This window comes from Haematobia irritans, chromosome 5, assembly GCF_050003625.1.
Source record: "Haematobia irritans isolate KBUSLIRL chromosome 5, ASM5000362v1, whole genome shotgun sequence".
Lineage (NCBI taxonomy): Eukaryota > Metazoa > Arthropoda > Insecta > Diptera > Muscidae > Haematobia > Haematobia irritans.
Window position 1 is genome coordinate 85,346,000 of NC_134401.1, and position 20,027 is coordinate 85,366,026.

At 34.9% G+C, this 20,027-nt stretch overlaps 1 protein-coding gene across 5 annotated transcripts; it reads left to right on the top strand.

The window, feature by feature from the left end:
- The first annotated feature begins 4,172 nt into the window (after positions 1 to 4,172).
- On the top strand, positions 4,173 to 19,764 carry Topors (Topoisomerase I-interacting protein). Of its 5 annotated transcripts, XM_075312033.1 has the most exons (6): positions 4,174 to 4,327; positions 4,746 to 5,731; positions 5,800 to 6,114; positions 9,605 to 9,990; positions 10,069 to 12,211; positions 18,380 to 19,764. In XM_075312033.1, exons 2-5 carry the CDS (start codon positions 5,070 to 5,072, stop codon positions 12,204 to 12,206), a joined length of 3,501 nt encoding a protein of 1,166 aa, XP_075168148.1. In that variant the 5' UTR covers positions 4,174 to 4,327; positions 4,746 to 5,069; the 3' UTR covers positions 12,207 to 12,211; positions 18,380 to 19,764. The 5 variants fall into 5 exon arrangements, with proteins under 5 accessions (XP_075168144.1, XP_075168148.1, XP_075168147.1 ...); XM_075312029.1 differs by having other exon boundaries at positions 4,173 to 4,327; positions 9,605 to 12,211; XM_075312032.1 differs by having other exon boundaries at positions 4,184 to 4,327; positions 4,826 to 5,731; positions 9,605 to 12,211.
- Positions 19,765 to 20,027: the final 263 nt, after the last annotated feature.

The following is a 20,027-nucleotide window of genomic DNA, read 5'->3' on the forward strand; positions in this document are numbered from 1 at the left end:
GGGGGGGCATTCTCTATGTCCATATCTGCTAAAACGCTTAATAAGCCATATTTGTTTTGGTCTTGGGGCACATGATTAGCTAATTTCTCCGTTAATGAAGAAATGTCAACGTTAATGGGTGAAATGATGCTTTCTAAACGCTGTCGTTTGCGATCGTTTGATTTATTTTGCATTTTGTTTGTTGTTGTTTGGGCATTTGATATTCTGCCAGTCTCCATGGTTTGTTTATGTTTTGAAAAACTAGGTACAATTTCTTCTACCACGTCACAATCCATGTCAGGGTGCAGGGAACCATCCATATCAATTGCTTGGAGGCAATCGGATGTCCTTTGCTGTTTATATTCGATGAATATCCAAAGAAATTTTAACTTTTATTTACTCTTATAGAAATTCTGTCTGTTTGCTTCCAGGGTTGCCAAACAACCGACGCGCAAATATATCGATTACACCCACGCGCAAACACATCGATTACGATGACAGGTATCGATTACAGGTAGACAATAGAAATTTAAGAAAATTTCCTATATTCTAACAAGTGTGTTTCCTTAAGTTTTGAAAGGATTGCATACTTCTTAGTACGAATGAACTAAAATATTTTTCTATACCAAGTGTTGTTCGTATGTATGAAAAACTTTCTATTATAAAGGAAGTCGCAATTATCATTTTATAAGAAATTTTACTAATTTTGAGGAAACTTGGTTTTAGTTCGGTTTTCGTTTATTTTTACGAATGCTTTGTTATCGGTGAATAAAATTTTCTTTTTCATTTGTAAATTCTTATACCCAGCGAAGAAAATAGTATGAGTAAAATTCCATGCCTTATTCTAGTTAATGAACTATTCCTAACTGCTTACAGTTTAGGATTTTTTTACTGAAACGAGTAAATTTTATTATTTTTCACAAAAATTTACCTTAATGGAAATAAAATGAATAAACTATATTGATGAAAATTTTTTCCTTTAGTTTCGAAGGCACTTTTTTCTGGGTGTACCACAAATGGAAAAATTTCGCTAGTTTTTCGCATTTTTTAATTTTGTATGGAGTTTCAACGCGAAAACCGAACAGAGTACCGGCCTTATCTTAAAATGCACTTTGTTTGATTGTTTGAAGGGGCTCTTATTGTCCTTCTAAATGTATCCAGAAGGGCACCTAATAATTGCACTCATGCGATACTTTTTTGTAGTAACTTGGTGTGGTACAACTTTTCAATAGTGACGGCCCTTTTCCGAGGAGTTTTGGATATCGTATACGACCGTTTTTTTCGACGTAGGGGGGTTTCTCAGAAGCGCCCCCAAATTCAAAAAATATTGGCAGGGTTATATCTTAAGGCTGGTACTCTGTTCGGCTTTCGCGTTGAAAATCCATACAATACCAAAAAATGTGAAAAACAAGCGAAATTGTTTCCATTTGTGGTACTTTGTTTTTTCGAGTTGAAAAACTGACGTTTATAGCATGGCGCCATATGCAATGTGAATTAAGAAATAATATATTTATTAAAACTATATGTGTGGGTTTATAACGCAAACACGGATCATATTTTTGTTCCGAAAATATACAAAGGAGTAGCAGATCAATTGCCCAAGGAAAAATAAAATGTAATTTTATAAAAGCAAGTACCCTGCCAGCATTTCAATGTTCCATTTCATCCTCATCGCTACCACAGACTCGTAAGTGACACTGCAACAATCGCCAATTGTGATAGTATTTTGCCATCACTATTCGCATAAAAGTATTTTGCCATCACTATTGTTACAAGAGCCATTTTATATTTTGTGAAACACCAAGCGCAACTGGCTTATTATAATTTATTTCAATGAAAACGAAAATAAAGTGCTGAAAACATAGTTATTACGCTTAAAATTGTGAAAAGTAAATTGGTGAACAATTTTCGACTTTCCAAATGGAATAAATTGATAGTTTTTCAAATATATTTCCAGACACGCTGCCTCCATTGGGAATAAAAGTACTGGCTGATAGACGCTACAACATTTAACTTACATCTTGTAACTCAACATCAATCTCTTATTAATGCATAAAAATGTGTTAAATGTGATGTGATAGTCGTATAAATGTTATATTTATGAGAATTTATAAATGTTTCATAAAATTAATAAACATCTAAACAATCGTGTTTTACTTGACCACAATGATTCTTTTACAACTATCTTAAAATGCACTTTGTCTGATTGTTTGAAGGGGCTCTTATTGGCGTCCTTCTAAATGTATCCAGAAGGGCTCCTAATAATTGCACTCATGCGATACTTTTTTGTAGTAACTTGGCGTGGTACAACTTCTCAATAGTGACGGCGCTTTTCCGAGGAGTTTTGGATATCGTATACGACTGTTTTCGACGTAGTGGGGATTCTCAGAAGCGTCCCCAAATTCAAAAAATGTTGGCAGGGTAGCATCCATCAAAGAATCTTACAGTGTGTCGGATCGATACGACTTGTCGACGTTGACTAAAGGGCACCATATACGGTCGGATAAACCCTGCGACACAACACGTTGCGGCGACAAATCCGATTGTGTAAGGTCGTGTTCGGCTGTCGCGGGGACGTGTTGGCATAAAATCAAAACAACTTTGATTTTTTCTGGTTGGGTGGTACAAATCATTGAGTGTAAGGGGATGTTCGACAAACATTATCAAAGACAAATTTATTTTTACATTAAAAACAGGCATTTCTGCAATGAAATTAATGATGGATCGCCAATTCTGGTTGAAAATTAAAGAAATACATAAATCTAAACCAGTATTGTGGCAAAAACGTGGAAAAATTCCACTTCCAATCTATGGGAAACCAGGCGACAAGTATAGGGCTGTTTTCTTTTAGCACTGGATACCCTAAGCCGTGAAGGACTAAAAGAAAACAGAGTACTCGTTTATCCAGGACATCTCCAAAAATATGCAACACTGTCATCAGCTGTTCAAAAACAATCACAGAAAAGAAGTGAAATCTTGCATTTTTAATGTATGAAATGCTCCAATTAGTAATAAATATTTACTGCTGCGATTATTTATGACACTATACCACTTTGAATTTCATGTTTTTCGCTAAATTAGTCACAATAAAGTGATATTGTGAATCGATGAAGCGTCACTTTATCAAAACACAATCTGGCAAGATCGGCGCGACTTGCACTGATGAGATGTTCTGGATAGAACACCAGTGCAACGATGTTCTGGATAGCCCATACAAATGTTGTATCCAGTGCAAAAAGAAAACAGCCCTTATTTTAAATTCATCAAGTAATTTGTAATATATTAAATGTGGATTACTTCAGGAATCATTGTTTTGACACATATACCAGGATTTTTTTTATTATTTTCTTCCATTTTTTCAGTAAAAAATGGTTTCACCCATAAATCTTCGTACAACTTCATTGTTTGTTTATGCTTCTTCTTATTTTTTCATGTTGTCATCACATTTGTTCGTGCAGTGTAAGGGCAAAACTTGAACGAACACACAACAAATAGACGAACCTCTGTCGGAGTGTTTATCCGACCGTCTAAGGTCCGCTTAAATAGTTGGTAAATGTGTTATCGATCCCATAAACATGCAGCAGTACCGATTATGCCATCGGACTTAGCTTATAATGTGCACAATATATGGGATATGTTCGACACGAGCACTGTCGTCCGGAATAACTGATAGTCTGTAAAGCGCATTAATGAAACGTAATGCGCTTTACAGATTATCAGTTATTCCGGACGGAATGTCGGTGTTTGTAAAGAATCTTACAGTGTGTCGGATCGATACGACTTGTCGGCGATGGCTAAATAATCGGTAAATGTGTTATCGATTCCATAAACATGCAGCAGTATCGATTATGCCTTCGGACTTACCTTATAGTGTGCACAATATATGGGATATGTCCGACACGAGCACTGTCGTCCGGAATACCTGATAGTCTGTAAAGCGCATAAGGAAAATATGATTTAGAACCTACATTGTAATAACAAATGTTCTTTTATATAAATCTTTTCATTCTATTGAATTTTTTGGCAAACAAATTGAAATTATAACTTCCGATGCCTTTATAAACAATTTATCAAAACAGCGCTTCGAACGCAACGTCGGTAATACCAAAGCTGCAGGCATTGTGCGACATCTATACGGTTGACATTTGTTGTTTTTGTAGAAGAGAAATTTTCGTCCTCTTGTGTTTTTATTCTCTCTGGGAACGTGCTTATTTATTAATAATTTTGTAGTAACATCGGTGTAATTAAAACAAAATTGAAGTTATTATATGTGTATAAAAGCACATACCATGGTTTTCAGCTCAAATAAGTGATTTTTCCGAGATTAAGATGTGTTATTTACTGATGTGTATGTACATAGATTCGCAGTTAAAAGAGACTAGTAAGAATAGCCCCCTTAAACTAAGGCTACTATAGTGAACAACTTAAAATGGGTTCAATTCGAAGGAACAGAAAATTCTGGAATGGCCGCTGTTGCATTGATTGTTAGGATAATTCCTAATGCCTTTCCTAAAACTGGAAATAGTCAAAAGATTTAAGTGAATTTCCATAGTCCTTAGAAAATATCAATATAAAGTCTGTGCGAAAAACACATAGAGAATTGCAAAAGAGAGTTGCCGTGTGTTTTCTGAAGATATCGATAACTATCGGTTTTTATTGCAGTTCTCCTCGTTTTCGTAAACATAAAAATTCTTAATCGAAAAAAAAAAAAATATTTCTTCATGGTACATGTACTATGATTTTCTCCTTTATTAATTTATTAATAGTGATCATTATTTAAAAAATGCTGATTACTACAGTTGTATGAATCCTAAATAATTTCATCCGTTACCAAAAACAATTGAAGTGAGACACAACAAAACAAAAACAAATTATGACAGCCGAACAAATGTCACTCGTATGAATGAATGAATGGATAAGTAGTAGCGATGAAGTGTGTGTTCAATTATACAAAGAAATAGCAGAGAAAAAAATGTAGACATTCCGTCTTTAGGAAAAAATTTTGACTATTTTTTAATAAATTCATAAAAAAAAACGGAGAGACTCAATAGGGCACTGCTTAGTGATTAATAATTCAGTACTGCATCCATATGGATCTTTTGGAGAGTGTAATGGAGTTATTGAATAACAATTCTTCAGCATCTATCAGCGGAACGAATAATACTAGTTCGACACAACATAGTGAAAATTTATATCAAATACCAATGGAAGCAAATAATGTTGCCCAAGAAACGGGAGACATCTCATTGTCTAACCCAAATGTCGGTGAGGATATCAATGGGACTGGTGTGGGAGAGAGTGTTGTTGTCGAACAACAGCAACAGCCTACCTTAGAGGAAACCTTCTCACCATTACTACCACGTCTGGAATTAAAACTGCCAAGGTCTTCGAGTAGCAGCGAGAGTGAAACGGAGGAAGTCGCAAATCCAACTGCTGGAACATCTGCCGATGGCAATGGTGAACGTGCTGCTTCACCCCCTCCGAATTGTGCCATTTGCTTGGGTCGTTGCAAAAACAAGTGCTTCACCGACTCGTGTATGCATCAATTCTGTTTCAAGTGTCTGTGCGAGTGGAGTAAAGTAAAACCGGAATGTCCTTTGTGCAAGCAAACCTTCAAATCCATCATTCACAATGTAAAGTCTGAAGATCAATTTGAAGAGTATCATGTCCAACCGCCCACAGTACAGATTGCCCATCCCCAATTTGAAATGGATCTAACACAAATGCGTATATTTGGTGTAGTAAGTCAAAAGTAAGTTCATATTAAAGAATATACGGAAGAGAATGGCAATTTATGTAATTGTGTAAACCTTTTTTTAGCATTGGTCGCAATGAAGCTTGGAATGAACGTGTTCATCGTCCCTTGTTCATATACCCTGGCAACAATGGGAGTGGTGCTGTGTCTTCGTCTGGTAATCTTGGCGCTTCCGGTGGCAATAGTCGCGTTGCCCAATTTCGCAATCTACGCAATCAATATGTGTACCGGGGCGAGCTGATTGATTTATATCGTCAAGATTATCCCGACAGTACCCTAAGCCAATTATGGAGGCGTTATGTATACGACCGAAAATTGTATGCCTTGCCAGTATGTGATATAACTGGAAGATTTCGAGAAAGTAGTTCACAATACTATAGGTAAGATAGCGATGTTTATTATATAGTAGAAACCTTTGCGATTTGGCACATAAATACAAGATGTACACATTTGACTTCATCAGTATATTTTAATTGCTAAAGAATATATGATGAACAATTTGTTTTAGTTGATAATTTTTTAAGTTACTGACAAATGTATTAATTCCTAAAAAATCCATTCCACTGAAGCTATTCTTATGGAGTAACATTTTCGTATTTGGTTGCAAAATATAAATACAATTATCGAATATTTTGGATGTAGGATCGCTCCCAAAAATTTGAAATAGAAATAATTTTAGCATGAAAGGCCAATGGGGGAAAAGATAATGCAACACGAGGGAAACACATTTTCAAGGAAACCAAAAAGTACTTATATTTTTTCTTATTTATTGTTTTATATTAATTATAACATATTACAATATTCTTTACCTATGTTGTCCTTTTTTAGTTTTAGATAGAAAGAGAAGAAAGCAAAGTTAAAAGCTCCCAGAAAAAATTAAGTTTTTTAAACATATTAAATTTCACAAATTATTAAAGATTTAACAATTAAACATCGCATTTAATTGACGACTTTTATTCAAATAAATACATTATATTATATTTTGTTCGTTTGTAATAAATCCAAAGTGTTTTTGGGAGTCCCACCTCAGTAATGCTGGTGACATTTCTGAGTGTTTCAAAGCTTCTATAAGTGGTTTCACTGCAATGTGGAACGCCATTCGGCCTCGGCTATAACAATTAAATATCGCATTTAATTGACGCCTTTTATGCGAATAAATAATTTATATTATATTTTGTTGGTTTGCACTAAATCGAAAATGTGTTTGGGAGTCCCACCTCAGTAATGCTGGTGACATTTCTGAGTGTTTTAAATCTTCTCTAAGTCGTTTCACTGCAATGTGGTTGGGACTTGGCTATAAAAAGGCGGTCCCTTGTCATTGAGCTTAACATAGAATCGGGCATCACTCAGTGATAAGAGCGAAGTTCACTACTGGGGCATCACAATGGACTCAATAGTCTAAGTGAGCCTGAAATATCGGGCTACCACTATACCTCACCAAGGGAGTCCCAAAATATGACCTACAAAAAAGTGGAGACGCGGCCAGTGCAATAGCAAAATGTGTTTGGGACTCTCGATATGTGGCCTACAAAATGTGTGAGAGGTGCTCCTCGAGAGAAACGTAACCACACAGAATAATGTTTTCCCGATTCAATATCTAAATTAATTTTTTGATTAAAATTGCTTTAATCATACAGATCACAGTATTAATTGGAAATTATAATTAATTATTTCTCCGACACTTTCATTTCATTTCATTTATTAGACATGTAATACAAAAGCCTTCGCGGCTTGCTGTTATTACTCAATCTATAGTATATGCCCAATCTATCTATAGTATATGCCCAAAAATCTGAATGTCTATTAAATTCAGATTTTTGGGCATATACTATAGATATTCATAATGGTTTTAATTGTGTTACGATAGTCCATAAGTTGACATTTTTATTTGTTTCAACCAAACTAAAACATGTTTTAGTGTAATCGTGTATCTTTGGTTAAAATTTGGCTTTTCTAACTTCCCGTTTATACCGATTTCTATGATGAAACATAACGCTAAAAATTTTTTTTGGAGTTCATATATGTTGCTAAACTAAGAACATACATTTCGTTTAAAATCTTGCTAATGTGCGAATACGTAAAACTAATATGTGAAAACCAGAATAGGTTTTGTATATTAGGTCTACGTTAGATAAAAGGCAGATTAAATACCTAAATAAGTAAATATTGCATGGTATTGTACCTTAATGATGAATTAATGTTACTTTAAGTTAATGCGTAAGGACTAACCCTCATATTCAAAAACGTTAACGAAAATTTTAAACCTATTGTTACCACACAAACTACTCGATAAACTGCCAGTAAATTGCTTTGAATATGGGTATAAATAAATAAATATAAACACTTTTGTTCTTGATCGGTTTATATGGAACCATCTAAGCATGGTAGTTAGAGACCATATACTGCATATACATAGTACACCAAATGTGAACCGAATTGGATATATTTTTTTTAAATCTGGGGTTCTGTTTATATCCTGGCTACTTCAAGTTGATAGCTTGTTTGATTCGGAAGTTAGCGTGATTTCAACAGACGGACGGACGTCGCTAGATCGGCTCAGAATACCATCCCAATATTTCGATGCGTTATAAACGGAATGACAAACTTAGTATGGTGGTATAAAAAGAACATATTTTGTCATTCATGTATTTCCATTTTCATTTAGTTAATCATAAAATATTTTTTGGTTTCAATCACGTAATTAATTGATCCAATTAATTTTTCATTAAAGTTGCTTCAATCATAAAATATCAATCACTGAATTTATATATTATATTGTATTTAGTCAAAACTCTATTGGTTTTACATCTCTCATTTGCAACTTCAAACTATTCTTGGTTTGTATGGTTCATAATGTCCAACCAAGCCTTAGTTGCATCACTAGCTACATTTTTAAAGATTTTAATTAGTATGGAAATTGGAAATAAGCCAAAAAGTGATTTCATAAAATTCTCTCTAAACAAAAATTCACTTATGCAAGACTTAAGTAGTTTTCCTTCCTTCCAGTTTCTGCAGAAATTTTGGAAAGAAAGGATGAACGAATGCCGACCATCGGAACAATGGTGTAGTCAGCTGAAGAATGTCCGTCCGTCCGTTTCCGATATATATTCAAATTCAAAGGTGTAACTGTCCATTGTTATGCGTTCAAAATCAAATCGTTTAAAAATTTATAACACCAGGCACTTCAAATTTGAATGTATGGATTAGAGCGGAAAGAACCCCCAGCTTCCGGCGAGATACAGCCGCAACCAATTGCTAAGAGTGCCACCGCTAATTCCACAAAACCAGTCCATTACATTACACGTTTACTACACCATCAAGTAGTTGATAGTAATTTTGGCTTGGAGTCTCCAATTGAAATAATTCTATTCTCTATTTTTTTAAACTCGTTAATAACATTATGAACATTCCTGAGAATTGAAATTTCTTAGCACATATCATCATGTTAGATATCATTCGCTGCCTAGCTGAAGGGACTGAGTTTGCGACGTTTGCTACTTTTTCTACATTTACGACGCGTATGTGACGTTTACGACATTCACAACTTTGCCTTTACAACTTTGCGTTTACAACTTAGATTATTGAATTTTCCTCGCACAGGTATCATTTTTCTACGCCCAGTCTGTTTTGATTAATGTTCCGTTTACTTTTTGGGTTTATTTAATTGGTTTGCTACGAAAGCGGATATTACCTCTGCACTTTTCTTAAATTACTGGGTACTTTTGAATAAATATTTTCATAGTTTTTTTTGTGTTACTTCTACATATTATAAAGTTTTCCCTTTTTGTCAATGTAGAAAAGTATGGCTTTATTCAAATTGCCTGTATCATTGTATCTACAATATGTATACATTTTCTATTTCTATTTCAGGGATAATCCAGCACAAATCCATCGTCTGGTGCCTTGGATCAGCCGAGATCTTCAATGTCTATTGAGGCAAACGCAGCATGATGTCAATACTGTCTTGGAATCCATCAACTCAGCATTAATTCTTATGAATATATTATCTCCAGCATTCCGTCGACGATTGCAAACATTTTTGGGCAACAAAACTGCTCATTTCATTCACGAACTGAATAATTTCGCAAGGTCTCCGTATGATATGATTGGATATGATCGGGTAGTAGAATATTCACCACAATCAAGTGAAGATGTTGTCATCGAATTCAGCTCTTCGGACGATACGACAGATAATGATGAAATTGATGTAGCGGATGATTCGGCCGTTGTTATACCAAACACTTCATCGACAAATGGTGGGACTTTTGATTATGATGATGCATATGTTCCAAGTTATGCCAGAGTATTAAATACTCATTTAAACTCTTTTACAGCTATAAATCTAACAATACATAATCGTTTGACATCGAATGGGAGCGGCAGAGCAGCAGAATTAACGGCATCGGGAACCAGTGGCTCTGTGCGTTCTGGTGTAGAGGAGGGTGTAAGCTATGTCATCGATTTGAGAGGCGAACCAGAAGACCCATCAACATCCGTTGGAAGTTCCCAATCTGCACCGCAGGGTAACGCAAATGCTGCACAATCTGCGGTAACGGTCGCCGATAATATAGAACTGACATCGGGTAGCAGTGACGAGTGCGAGTTTGTTTTGGAACGCAAACCTCCACATTTGCGTACACCAGAAATGGTTAGTTTGGATTCTGCATCGGACTCGGACGTGGTATTTGTTGATGAATCGAAGCCATTGAACAAAACCACATTTAGTACAAGTGAAGAGGAATTGGATGGCGACGGCAGTGCCGAGAGGAAAACAAGATCATCTGGACGTATTAAAATATCAGCCTTAGTGGAAGCAAAGAAGCGTAACCAGCAACCGTCTAATGCTGCAAGAAATGATGCTCAAAGCACCAGTGAAGTATATAATGTTGGGGCCAGTACCTCCGCAGCTCTGCGGTTATCTATACAACAAAGGAGTGACAGGTCTAGAATGAGACGATCCAAGTATGCGTTAAGAAACAGTAAGGCCGATTCTAATAATCCACCTAAACGCCGTGGCAAACGTTTGCCCAGTGAAAGCAGCCATTCCAGTAGCTCAGCGTTTTCATCCAATTCAGAATTAGGTAATGGGACATCAAGTGGATCCTCAAGTGATGATGAATATGTGTTATCTGGTGCACAAAAACTGAACACAAATCAAAGAAAAAGGCGAAGAGCACAGAAGACCAGAAGCACTACATGCCTAAGTTCATCGAAAAATAATACGCGAAAGCGAAGGAGAGCTGACAATGATGATACCGTGGACAGTGATAATGATGATGACGAAGAAGAGGAAGACAACGGTCATATCGGAAAGAATTTCGCTCTTGTTATGGCGATTGGCGAAAGGTTGAGGAGGCAAAAAGAAAAACTAAAAAAAGATCGTACAACGAATATCTCGAATGAAGAAGATCCCAGCGAAGAGGAAGATTCCTGGCGCGTTAAAGCCATTAACGAACCACTCAGAAAGCAGCAAGAGCAAGCAAATAATGAACGTAAGCGAAAGATCCGCAAGTCGTCCCAAACAGAAAACGTTAGTAAACAACCCAAAATCGATAAGAAAGAGAGAACGGAAACACACTTAGAGGAGGATGATAGGAAACAAAAATATTCTGCAACATCAAGCGATGAAAGCGAAAGTGATAACGTAAAACTGATAGAACTAAAAACTAAGCTTACAACAAAATCTAGTAATGCAAGTCTTGAAGGATTAGATTCCAATCGTGTAGAATCACAACAGCAGGATTTACCAGGTTCTGCAAATAGTCCCCAACAAAACGATATGGATGAAAGTACTTCTCCTGCGGTTAAGATAGAACAACCTCAAACAGAAACAGCAACAAATTCGCCTAATGCACCTACCACAATGAATGATAATGAAGAAACAAACAATCTAGCAACACAAACCAGCAGCGAAATGCATAGTTCAGATGATGATAATCAAAATGGAATAAGGGATAATAGTTCTACGAGTTTTAACAACACAGAAGAACAAAAACGTAATGAAGAGGAAAGAAGGCTCTTTAAAACAGAGACAAACTCGGATGACATCGATGAGCAAGACCATAATGAGAATGATTACAGTAATGTAACTGAAAATGTGTCTTCTCCCACTGGACAAGATGAAGAAAACTTCGCACGTGAATACGACGATGATAATGAGGATGATAACGAAGATGCCAATAATATTCACTCGTCTATAAATCAATCGCATGAGTCCAATGTATTCGATGGTACTAGTATGAGTACCACAACTACAGATACTATACTAAACGATACTGCCGAACAGATTTCATCAGCTGCGGTGAATTTCTATAATCCCCAACAGCAGTCCTTCAATACTGCCGACTTTGCCGACGACAATACTTCGAATAGTAGCTGCTCGGAAAGTTCTGTGTCTTCTACATCAACATCATCGAGCAGTAATAGTAGCAGCAGTAATACCAATGGATTTGTAAATTATGATCTTTCCTAAATTGTGTAAGTAATGACATCAGCTCCCATACAAAAACCAAACTATATTGGAGTTTTGAATATATCTTAGTAATGTAAATTGCATTCATGTTCCGCGGGAATTATCACACGGGATGTTCTCTAGTTGTTACAGACTCATACTATTATGTCCATTGTAATACCACAGGTAGTGATATCTTATCCCATGAATGTTTACAATAACATACAGAAAAATTGATTAGTAATTGAACTAAACAGACGTTTGTTTGTTAATTTAAATAGGCCCAATATAATGGATATAATGACGTGGGACCGGACAATTTCTTCATTTTGTAGAAACTACATTATTCAAATCATATACATTTTCCTCAAATTTCTTTAAAATAATAGGGAATTAGGTCGAAACCATATATGCAGGATAGGTTGCATCCTATCCTATTTATTTCCATAATTTATTACTTCACTTGTGTAAATAGGACGATGTGCTGCAATGACTCAGACAGGTTTAGAGCTCACTGGTTCAGTTTTTGGAATGTTATAGTATTCCAAATTGCTATATCTTTTTAACTCCTCAACTTGTGGTGTAGTTAGAGGGGTAGTGGGGGTGATTAACCACTCCGGAATAATTTTAGCCCATCCCAGAATATTTATCGGAAGAATTTTTTAGTCGTTTTACCTTTGAATTCGAACCTTACTGTCATGTATATAAGGTTATATATTTATAACATAGTGGTGGTGAAGGGTATAAAAACGGTCGAAAAAGTTTAAAATCTAAGATAGAATCTTAGAATCGTAAGTTTGTGAGTTATAATAAGATCCAGATATGTTAACCTCAGAGATAAATAAGGTATGTGTGAGAAATGCATTAAATACTATCCGAACGAACCTTCAAACTTTCTATTTGTGTAGCTTAAAGAGCATCAGGAAGGATTTTCCTTCCCCGTAGAAGTAAAAATTAACTCAACTGCATTACGAACGAAAATAAGTACATATATTTCGACAAATTCGAGAAAATTATTAGACATATTGACATATTTTTCAATTTGTTTTCACTTGTTAAGAAAATTTTATAGTTTGAAGGAAAAGTTGGAGTTCAAAATTGCAAGAATGTCTGTAGTGCCATACTAATTTTAAGAAATTCTGAACTATTTTGTGGGAAATAAGAATATATCAGGAGACAAAAACGCACACATGCAAATTTATTTCATTGCATAGAAAATTTCACTGTATAGAAATTCATTAAAAGGAGAATACAAGGAAATGGAAACGAAAACGCTGTGTTCTTGAAATCAATTTAGCCTAAGGAGTGCTACATTTTTTAAAAGGTTCCTTTAGCGAAGTTCGACTATTAGAATCATTCGTCCCCACCTTGTTGGCTACAGTCAACAAAGGAACAGGGGACGGTGAGTGTGGAAAGCCCAATTGGGGTAAGAGCGTATAACTAGCCTCTACTACCATGTGATTGAAAAGTTTTTTGACCTAAAAATAATCATATTAAGGAATTTACTTCTCATGTTATCAGTTTGTTGTTGGGAATCAGACTCAGGTTATTTATACAGATTTTAGTAAGGCTTTTGACCGGGTGAATCATAAGCTCTTGTTATATAAGCTGGATAGGATTGGATTGGTCAGTACACTTTTGGCTTGGATTTCGTCGTATCTTGATTGCCGTACGCAGATTGTGTCTTTTGGTGATTCCTATTCAAAGTGCTTTGATGTCCCATCAGGTGTGCCTCACAGAGATGGACTGTATCAAACTTTTTTAGGTTTGTAACTGTCGCAAAGTTGTAAACGTCACATATGCGTCGTAAATGTAGAAAAAGTAACAAAAGTCGCAAACTGAAAATACTTTAGTCGCGTCAGCTAGGCAGCGAATTCGATGATATCCAAGACGATGTTATGTGCGAAGAAGTTTCAATTCTTAGGAATGTTCACAATTTTCGGTTTTAGTCCCCACCTTTTCCCTATTGCCTTTTACACGAGTACAGGGTAACCCTGGATTTTCTCGTCCAATATAACCCCAAGGTATTTTGCACACTCACCAACGGGAATTTCGATACCACCTAAGAAAATAGGCTTGACCATGGGAAAACTTTCACAAATTTCTGCAGAAACTCACAGCGAATGCTGTCAAACTAAATTAAAAAATGTTCAGGATTTATTCTATTCAAAATTTGATTTTCTACAGTAGGTTTACGACTTTTGCGACATACGTATTATACCTTCGCAAATGTATGTCGCAAAAGTCACAGTTTGTGACAGGCCAACCCTGGTGCCTCAGTGTAGTCATTTGGGGCCTGTCGTATTTTTGTTATTTATAAACGATTTACCTCAGTCCGTAGTTAACTCTAGGATTTTGATGTATACTGATGACATTAAGTTATTCTCCTCGTTTGATAATTCTGGTCAGGTGCATTTATTACAAGGTGATTTGGATCGCTTTGATGATTGGTGTAGGGTAAATCAGTATGGGGTTCTAGGATTCATAAAGTGTTGGGCGAAGGAGTTTTCGGACCCTTATGTTACAAAGAGGCTTTTTACTGCCCTTGTTAGACCCATTCTAGAGTATGGTTCTATCGTGTGGGATCCTCAGTATGAAGTTTACATTGATAGGATAGAATCGGTTGAGAAGCAGTTCTTGTTGTTCGCTTTGAGACATCTTCATTGGAACAGTGATTTTGTTCTTCCTTCATACACTTCTAGATTGAGGCTGATTAATTTGCCTTAGGAGCCGACGGACGATGTTGAGCTCCATGATGATGTATAGGTTAGTTAGTGGGGATATTCCATGCTCGGAATTGATATCTAGGATTAGGATAAATGTTCCCTTTAGGGCATCTAGGAATTACCAGTTTCTTTACATCGATTTTCAACGTTCGAATTATGCTTCTGTGGAGCCTATTGGTAGGATGTGCATTATTTTTAATTCAATCTATCATCTAGTTGACACTAACAAGTATTGATATGATGAAGTCTAGAATTTTAGCATATTTGGATAACTAATACATTAGTTTTTATTGAATAACCTAATATTTGATATTGTGTTTTAATATATCCGGCTGATGAGTCCTTCTCTGTAGCTGGTAAAATCCCTCTGCCTCCACCCCGCCATGGTCGGGATCATGGTGTGTACGCTGTCCCTACGTCATGGGGACGAGGCCCTCGCGGTCGGAAGGGGCGGGAAAGTGGGCGATGGGACCGTTCGTATATAAAAAAAAATTAAGAACCAGAGGTCAATAGATTTTTTAAAGCATCTTTAGGTTAGGCTAAAAATAGAATCCAAGTGTCATGGATGTTTTCGCATTGTTGTGCGCTCCCTGTACCAGCTGTGTAAAATTCAATCCGTCTCAATAAATACAGGCATCAAAGAATTATTTCATGTGCTTGGCTGCGATATGCAGGGGCTTTATTAACTTATCCAGGAAAATGGAGGATTTTCTTTTGATCTTGTATCACTCATACCAAAAAGGTGCTAGACAGAAGCCTTTGTATGCTGTTATATTTTCGTTCGTTGGTGTTATATCATACGGTACGGTCACTTTGGGCAAATATTTGACAGAAATCAAAAAAACAGAACTCGTCACCATTGTCAAAACAGCAAACATTTTTAGCTCCTGTTGGATACATAACATCACGATGGGAGCCCAAAGACGGTATCCAGATATTTCGAAAACGCTCCTGTGACCACACCCTTAATTTGAGAAAAATTCAGATACAAGACATATGTATACAGTTTTTATTGTCATGCTATAGCCCCTAGATTATTTTTTTAAGGATTTAAATATAGTACCCCTAAAAGTTCAATACTCAACAAAAAATGACAATAATATATCCATTACATAGAAAAAACAATTTTCTGATTCAATTACTAAATTAATTGATGTCATTAACCCTCTAATGCCCCAATTTTTTTTTGCCAGCTGATTAAATTTGCATTGTTAACGACACAAAAGCAAGAGAACTAAGCAAGAAAAAATTATACGGTAAAATTCAGCATATGCTGCAAAACCTCTTGAATAGTTTCAAATAAGTTTTCTTTTTATTTTGCCCATTTTTGTTGTCTTAAGGTGTGTTTTACTAAAAGTTTCCTTATAAAATGAAGCCCGCCTAAAGGCGGGTTTGGGCATTAGAAGGTTAATTATACCCACCACCATAGAATGGTAATGGGGATATAAAAAGTTTCCATTCCCCCTGTAACGCATCTAAATATCGATTTTCGAAAGTATATATTCTTGATCAGGAAGAAATTCTAAGAAGATATAACCATGTCTCTCCGTCCGTCTGTCTTTTGCAATTACTCTACAACCTTCAATAATGACACAATAGTGTTGAAATTTGGCACATATCCTTTTTTTTGTCTGCAAGCAGGTCAAGTTCGAAGATGGGCTATATCGGTTGTGATAAAAATAGACCCCAGATTTGGGGTTTTGAGAATTCGTTTCTCCGATTTGCCTGAAATTAGAAATCTAGAGGTATTTTGGGTCCATAACTAAATCTTCCGAATATTGTGTGAATCGGTCCATGTTTTGGTATAGCCCAAAGCACGTGGCGCGTGAGCGTGAGTAAAAATCAAATTGTGTTCGTGATTGTGAGTGAGTAAAATTTCTTCGAAATCACGCTCCCGATAAAAATTCACTTTCACGACACAACTCACGCTCACGGTCCAACTCACGCTCAAGATAAAATTGACTTTCACGATAAAATTCATGTTCACGATAAAATTCACAATCACGGTAAAACTGAGACACAAAAAGTCACAATCACGAACAAATTCACGTTAACGATTAAATTCAAGCTCACCGATTTTAATCACCTTTACTTATTTAATCACGCTTAAGATTTCAATAGCGTGAGTCACGAGAAATATAGTGAATTACGAGAATTTTTTTGAGCCACGAAAATTGCCGTGTTCCGAAAATATTCGTGAATCACGAGATTTGTCGTGAATTACGAAAATTGTCGTGATTCGTGCGAAAGCGTGAGGCATAAACGTTGTTCATGTGTGAGCGTGCGCGAGTATGACTTTTCTTTTCGTGAATTGGCGTGAGCGTGAATTCCTACCCACATGAAGTGCGTGAGTACAAATATTTCTTCGTGAATGTATTTGAGTATATATTTAGTGTAAAATAACAAAAAAACTTAAAAAAAAATCCAATAAAACGTAATACGTCTATCATTACAAAACAAACTATTTTGTAGTCATAATTGCCCAAAGTTGCCCACAAGCAACATTCTCTACCGCCTAAACGATTGGGCGTGGCGACCAGAAATTTTGGCTACAAGCTTTTTAAATGACTTCAACATGATTAAAAGTAAAAAAAAAAAATAGCGATACCTATAAAAATTCGGGGTCGGAAGGGTTAAATAAGGAAATCAATTACACACAAAACAAATTTCTGATTCAATCACGAAATTAATTGATCGAATTAATATTTTAATTGAAATGTCCTCAATCACGAAAATAATAGTATCAATCACACTTTTAATTGGACATAGAAAAAGTTCTTGATTAAAAAAATAATTGATTTCATTAGCAAATTTCAATTAATTTTTTAATTGATTCAATTAAAAATTTAATTGATGTTGATTGCAAAACTCAATAAACTTTTTAATTGAACAAGGTCAATAGTTTCAATTACTTTCTGAACTGGCTTAAGAGTTTTTATTTGGAATATGTTGACAAATGATTGTTTGAAATACATTTTTAATTATAAAATAAATAAAATGTTCATCACTTTTTTTAACTGACTTAGTCTTTCGAATTTGATTAAAAAGTTAATTGTATCAATTAATTTTTTAATTAAACATTTTAAAATTTTCAATCATTTACTTAATTAACTTGATGTTTCTACCTTGATTAAAAAGTTAATTGTATAAATTAATTTATTAATTGAAAACATTTCCAACTTCAATTAACTTTTTAATTGGAAATATTTTGGTGATATTTTTTTCTGTGTACTTGTTATTTATTTATTTACAATTATCTTCCCTTTAGTTGAAGTAATTTTATTTCTTAATTCTGACACTATTTTCCAATTTAATTAAAAAGTTAATTGTATCAGTTAATATTTTTAGTTGATTTCGTTGAGTTCAACTTCTATGAGAAAATCGATTTCGCCCTACTTAAAACTCTCCTTTAATAGAAATATGTTTGACGCAACACTAACTAACCATTTACTTTTTTTCCTCTTTCAGATTTATTCCGATATTCATATATTTTTAAGATGAGTTTAATGAAATATGATTCCATTTCATGCCCCTTGCGAAAAACTTCATAAGAACAAATAGCAAAAATGTGAGACAACAATTAGCACGAAAACCCCATAGACATATACATAGTATACACACACACACACACAAACAAACACTTATTATGGCATATGTAAACTATATAAACAAATTACTATTTGCTTAGGACCAGGATAATTTACGTATTCAATTTCGTTGACTGTAAAACCTTTATGGCGTTCAATATCGCTTATGAGGATGAATGCCAACCACAAATGTTAGTTTAATTTATTATTATAAGTTTAGTTTTAATAAAACTATCAAATTTTAGTTAGTAAGCATAAGTGTATGTTTATTGCATTTTATTTTTATAATTGAAAGGAATAAATATATAAATATGTTTGTGTAATTCAGACACCTACCTACACATACATACCTTCATAATACATACATATTTGTAATTTTATTTTATGACTATTACCATAAAAACTCTATCCCTAAATGAATAAGAAGAATAAGAATGTGTTATAAATAATTACCATAATAATAATATAAAATAAATGGCGTTTTATTTCCCCTCACAACAATAATAACAATGCATTTTAACCCTGGAAAGTCATCCTTATTTTTTGTACACTAACGTCATCCTTCGTCATTTTGACTACGGCTTATTTCACGACGCTATAATTTGCATCGTGAGCAAAAATAAGAACCAAAATTGAGTTTATTTCCTTATTCAATTTGTTTTTAATTAGTATAAGACGAAAATTCATAAAACGGTTGAATTGGTATAAGTTAAATTTACCATTTCCTAATCGGCCAAAATGTATTTTAAATCGAAAATGAAATTACGCGTCGTCATTTTGACGAATGATGACTGTCCAGGGTTAATAACTATGTTAAATACAAAAATACACATTGTTTCACTTTGTACAACAAGCATCATATAATCCATTGGTAATTTGACCACATCTACTCTATTCTGTGACATGTCTCATATGAGCTCTGGTCGAGGATAATCTAACCAAACAAATTGTACATATACCATACATATTTATGCAGTTGCTAACGTTAATTTGAAATTCGCAAAGAAACAAGCAAATATAAAATGATTGGGTTGTTCCTCCTTGAAGGCTTGAATATATGCATTGTTCATAATATCATAAGAAAACGAAAGTTTATTGTATTAACTAATGAAATGCTTTTCTCGTTCTAAGTTTTATAAGCGATATTTTACAATTAAATTTACTTATTCATACTTTAAAACAACACACTCATACACACAACACAAACTCATACATTTCGATGGAGCAAAGGAAGTAATATTAAATACATACTTTGGTGTATTCGAATTCAATTGTGTTTTATTTGATTTCTTTAAGTATATGGTGTTGCAATGCCGTCTTGATGTCATGGTGTATTCCAGAGAACAGATCCGATGCACCGGAACCATCCGCGGTACTAATTTTTTACTGCTATTTGCAGTTGAAAAGTAGAAATGCCATACTCAATGCTAATGCTTAGCTGTAATACGAGTGCCAAGATTGCTGGAAACAACCGAGAAAAACTACACCCTATACTTAACATATGTGGTTTCTAAGTTGCGATGCCAACT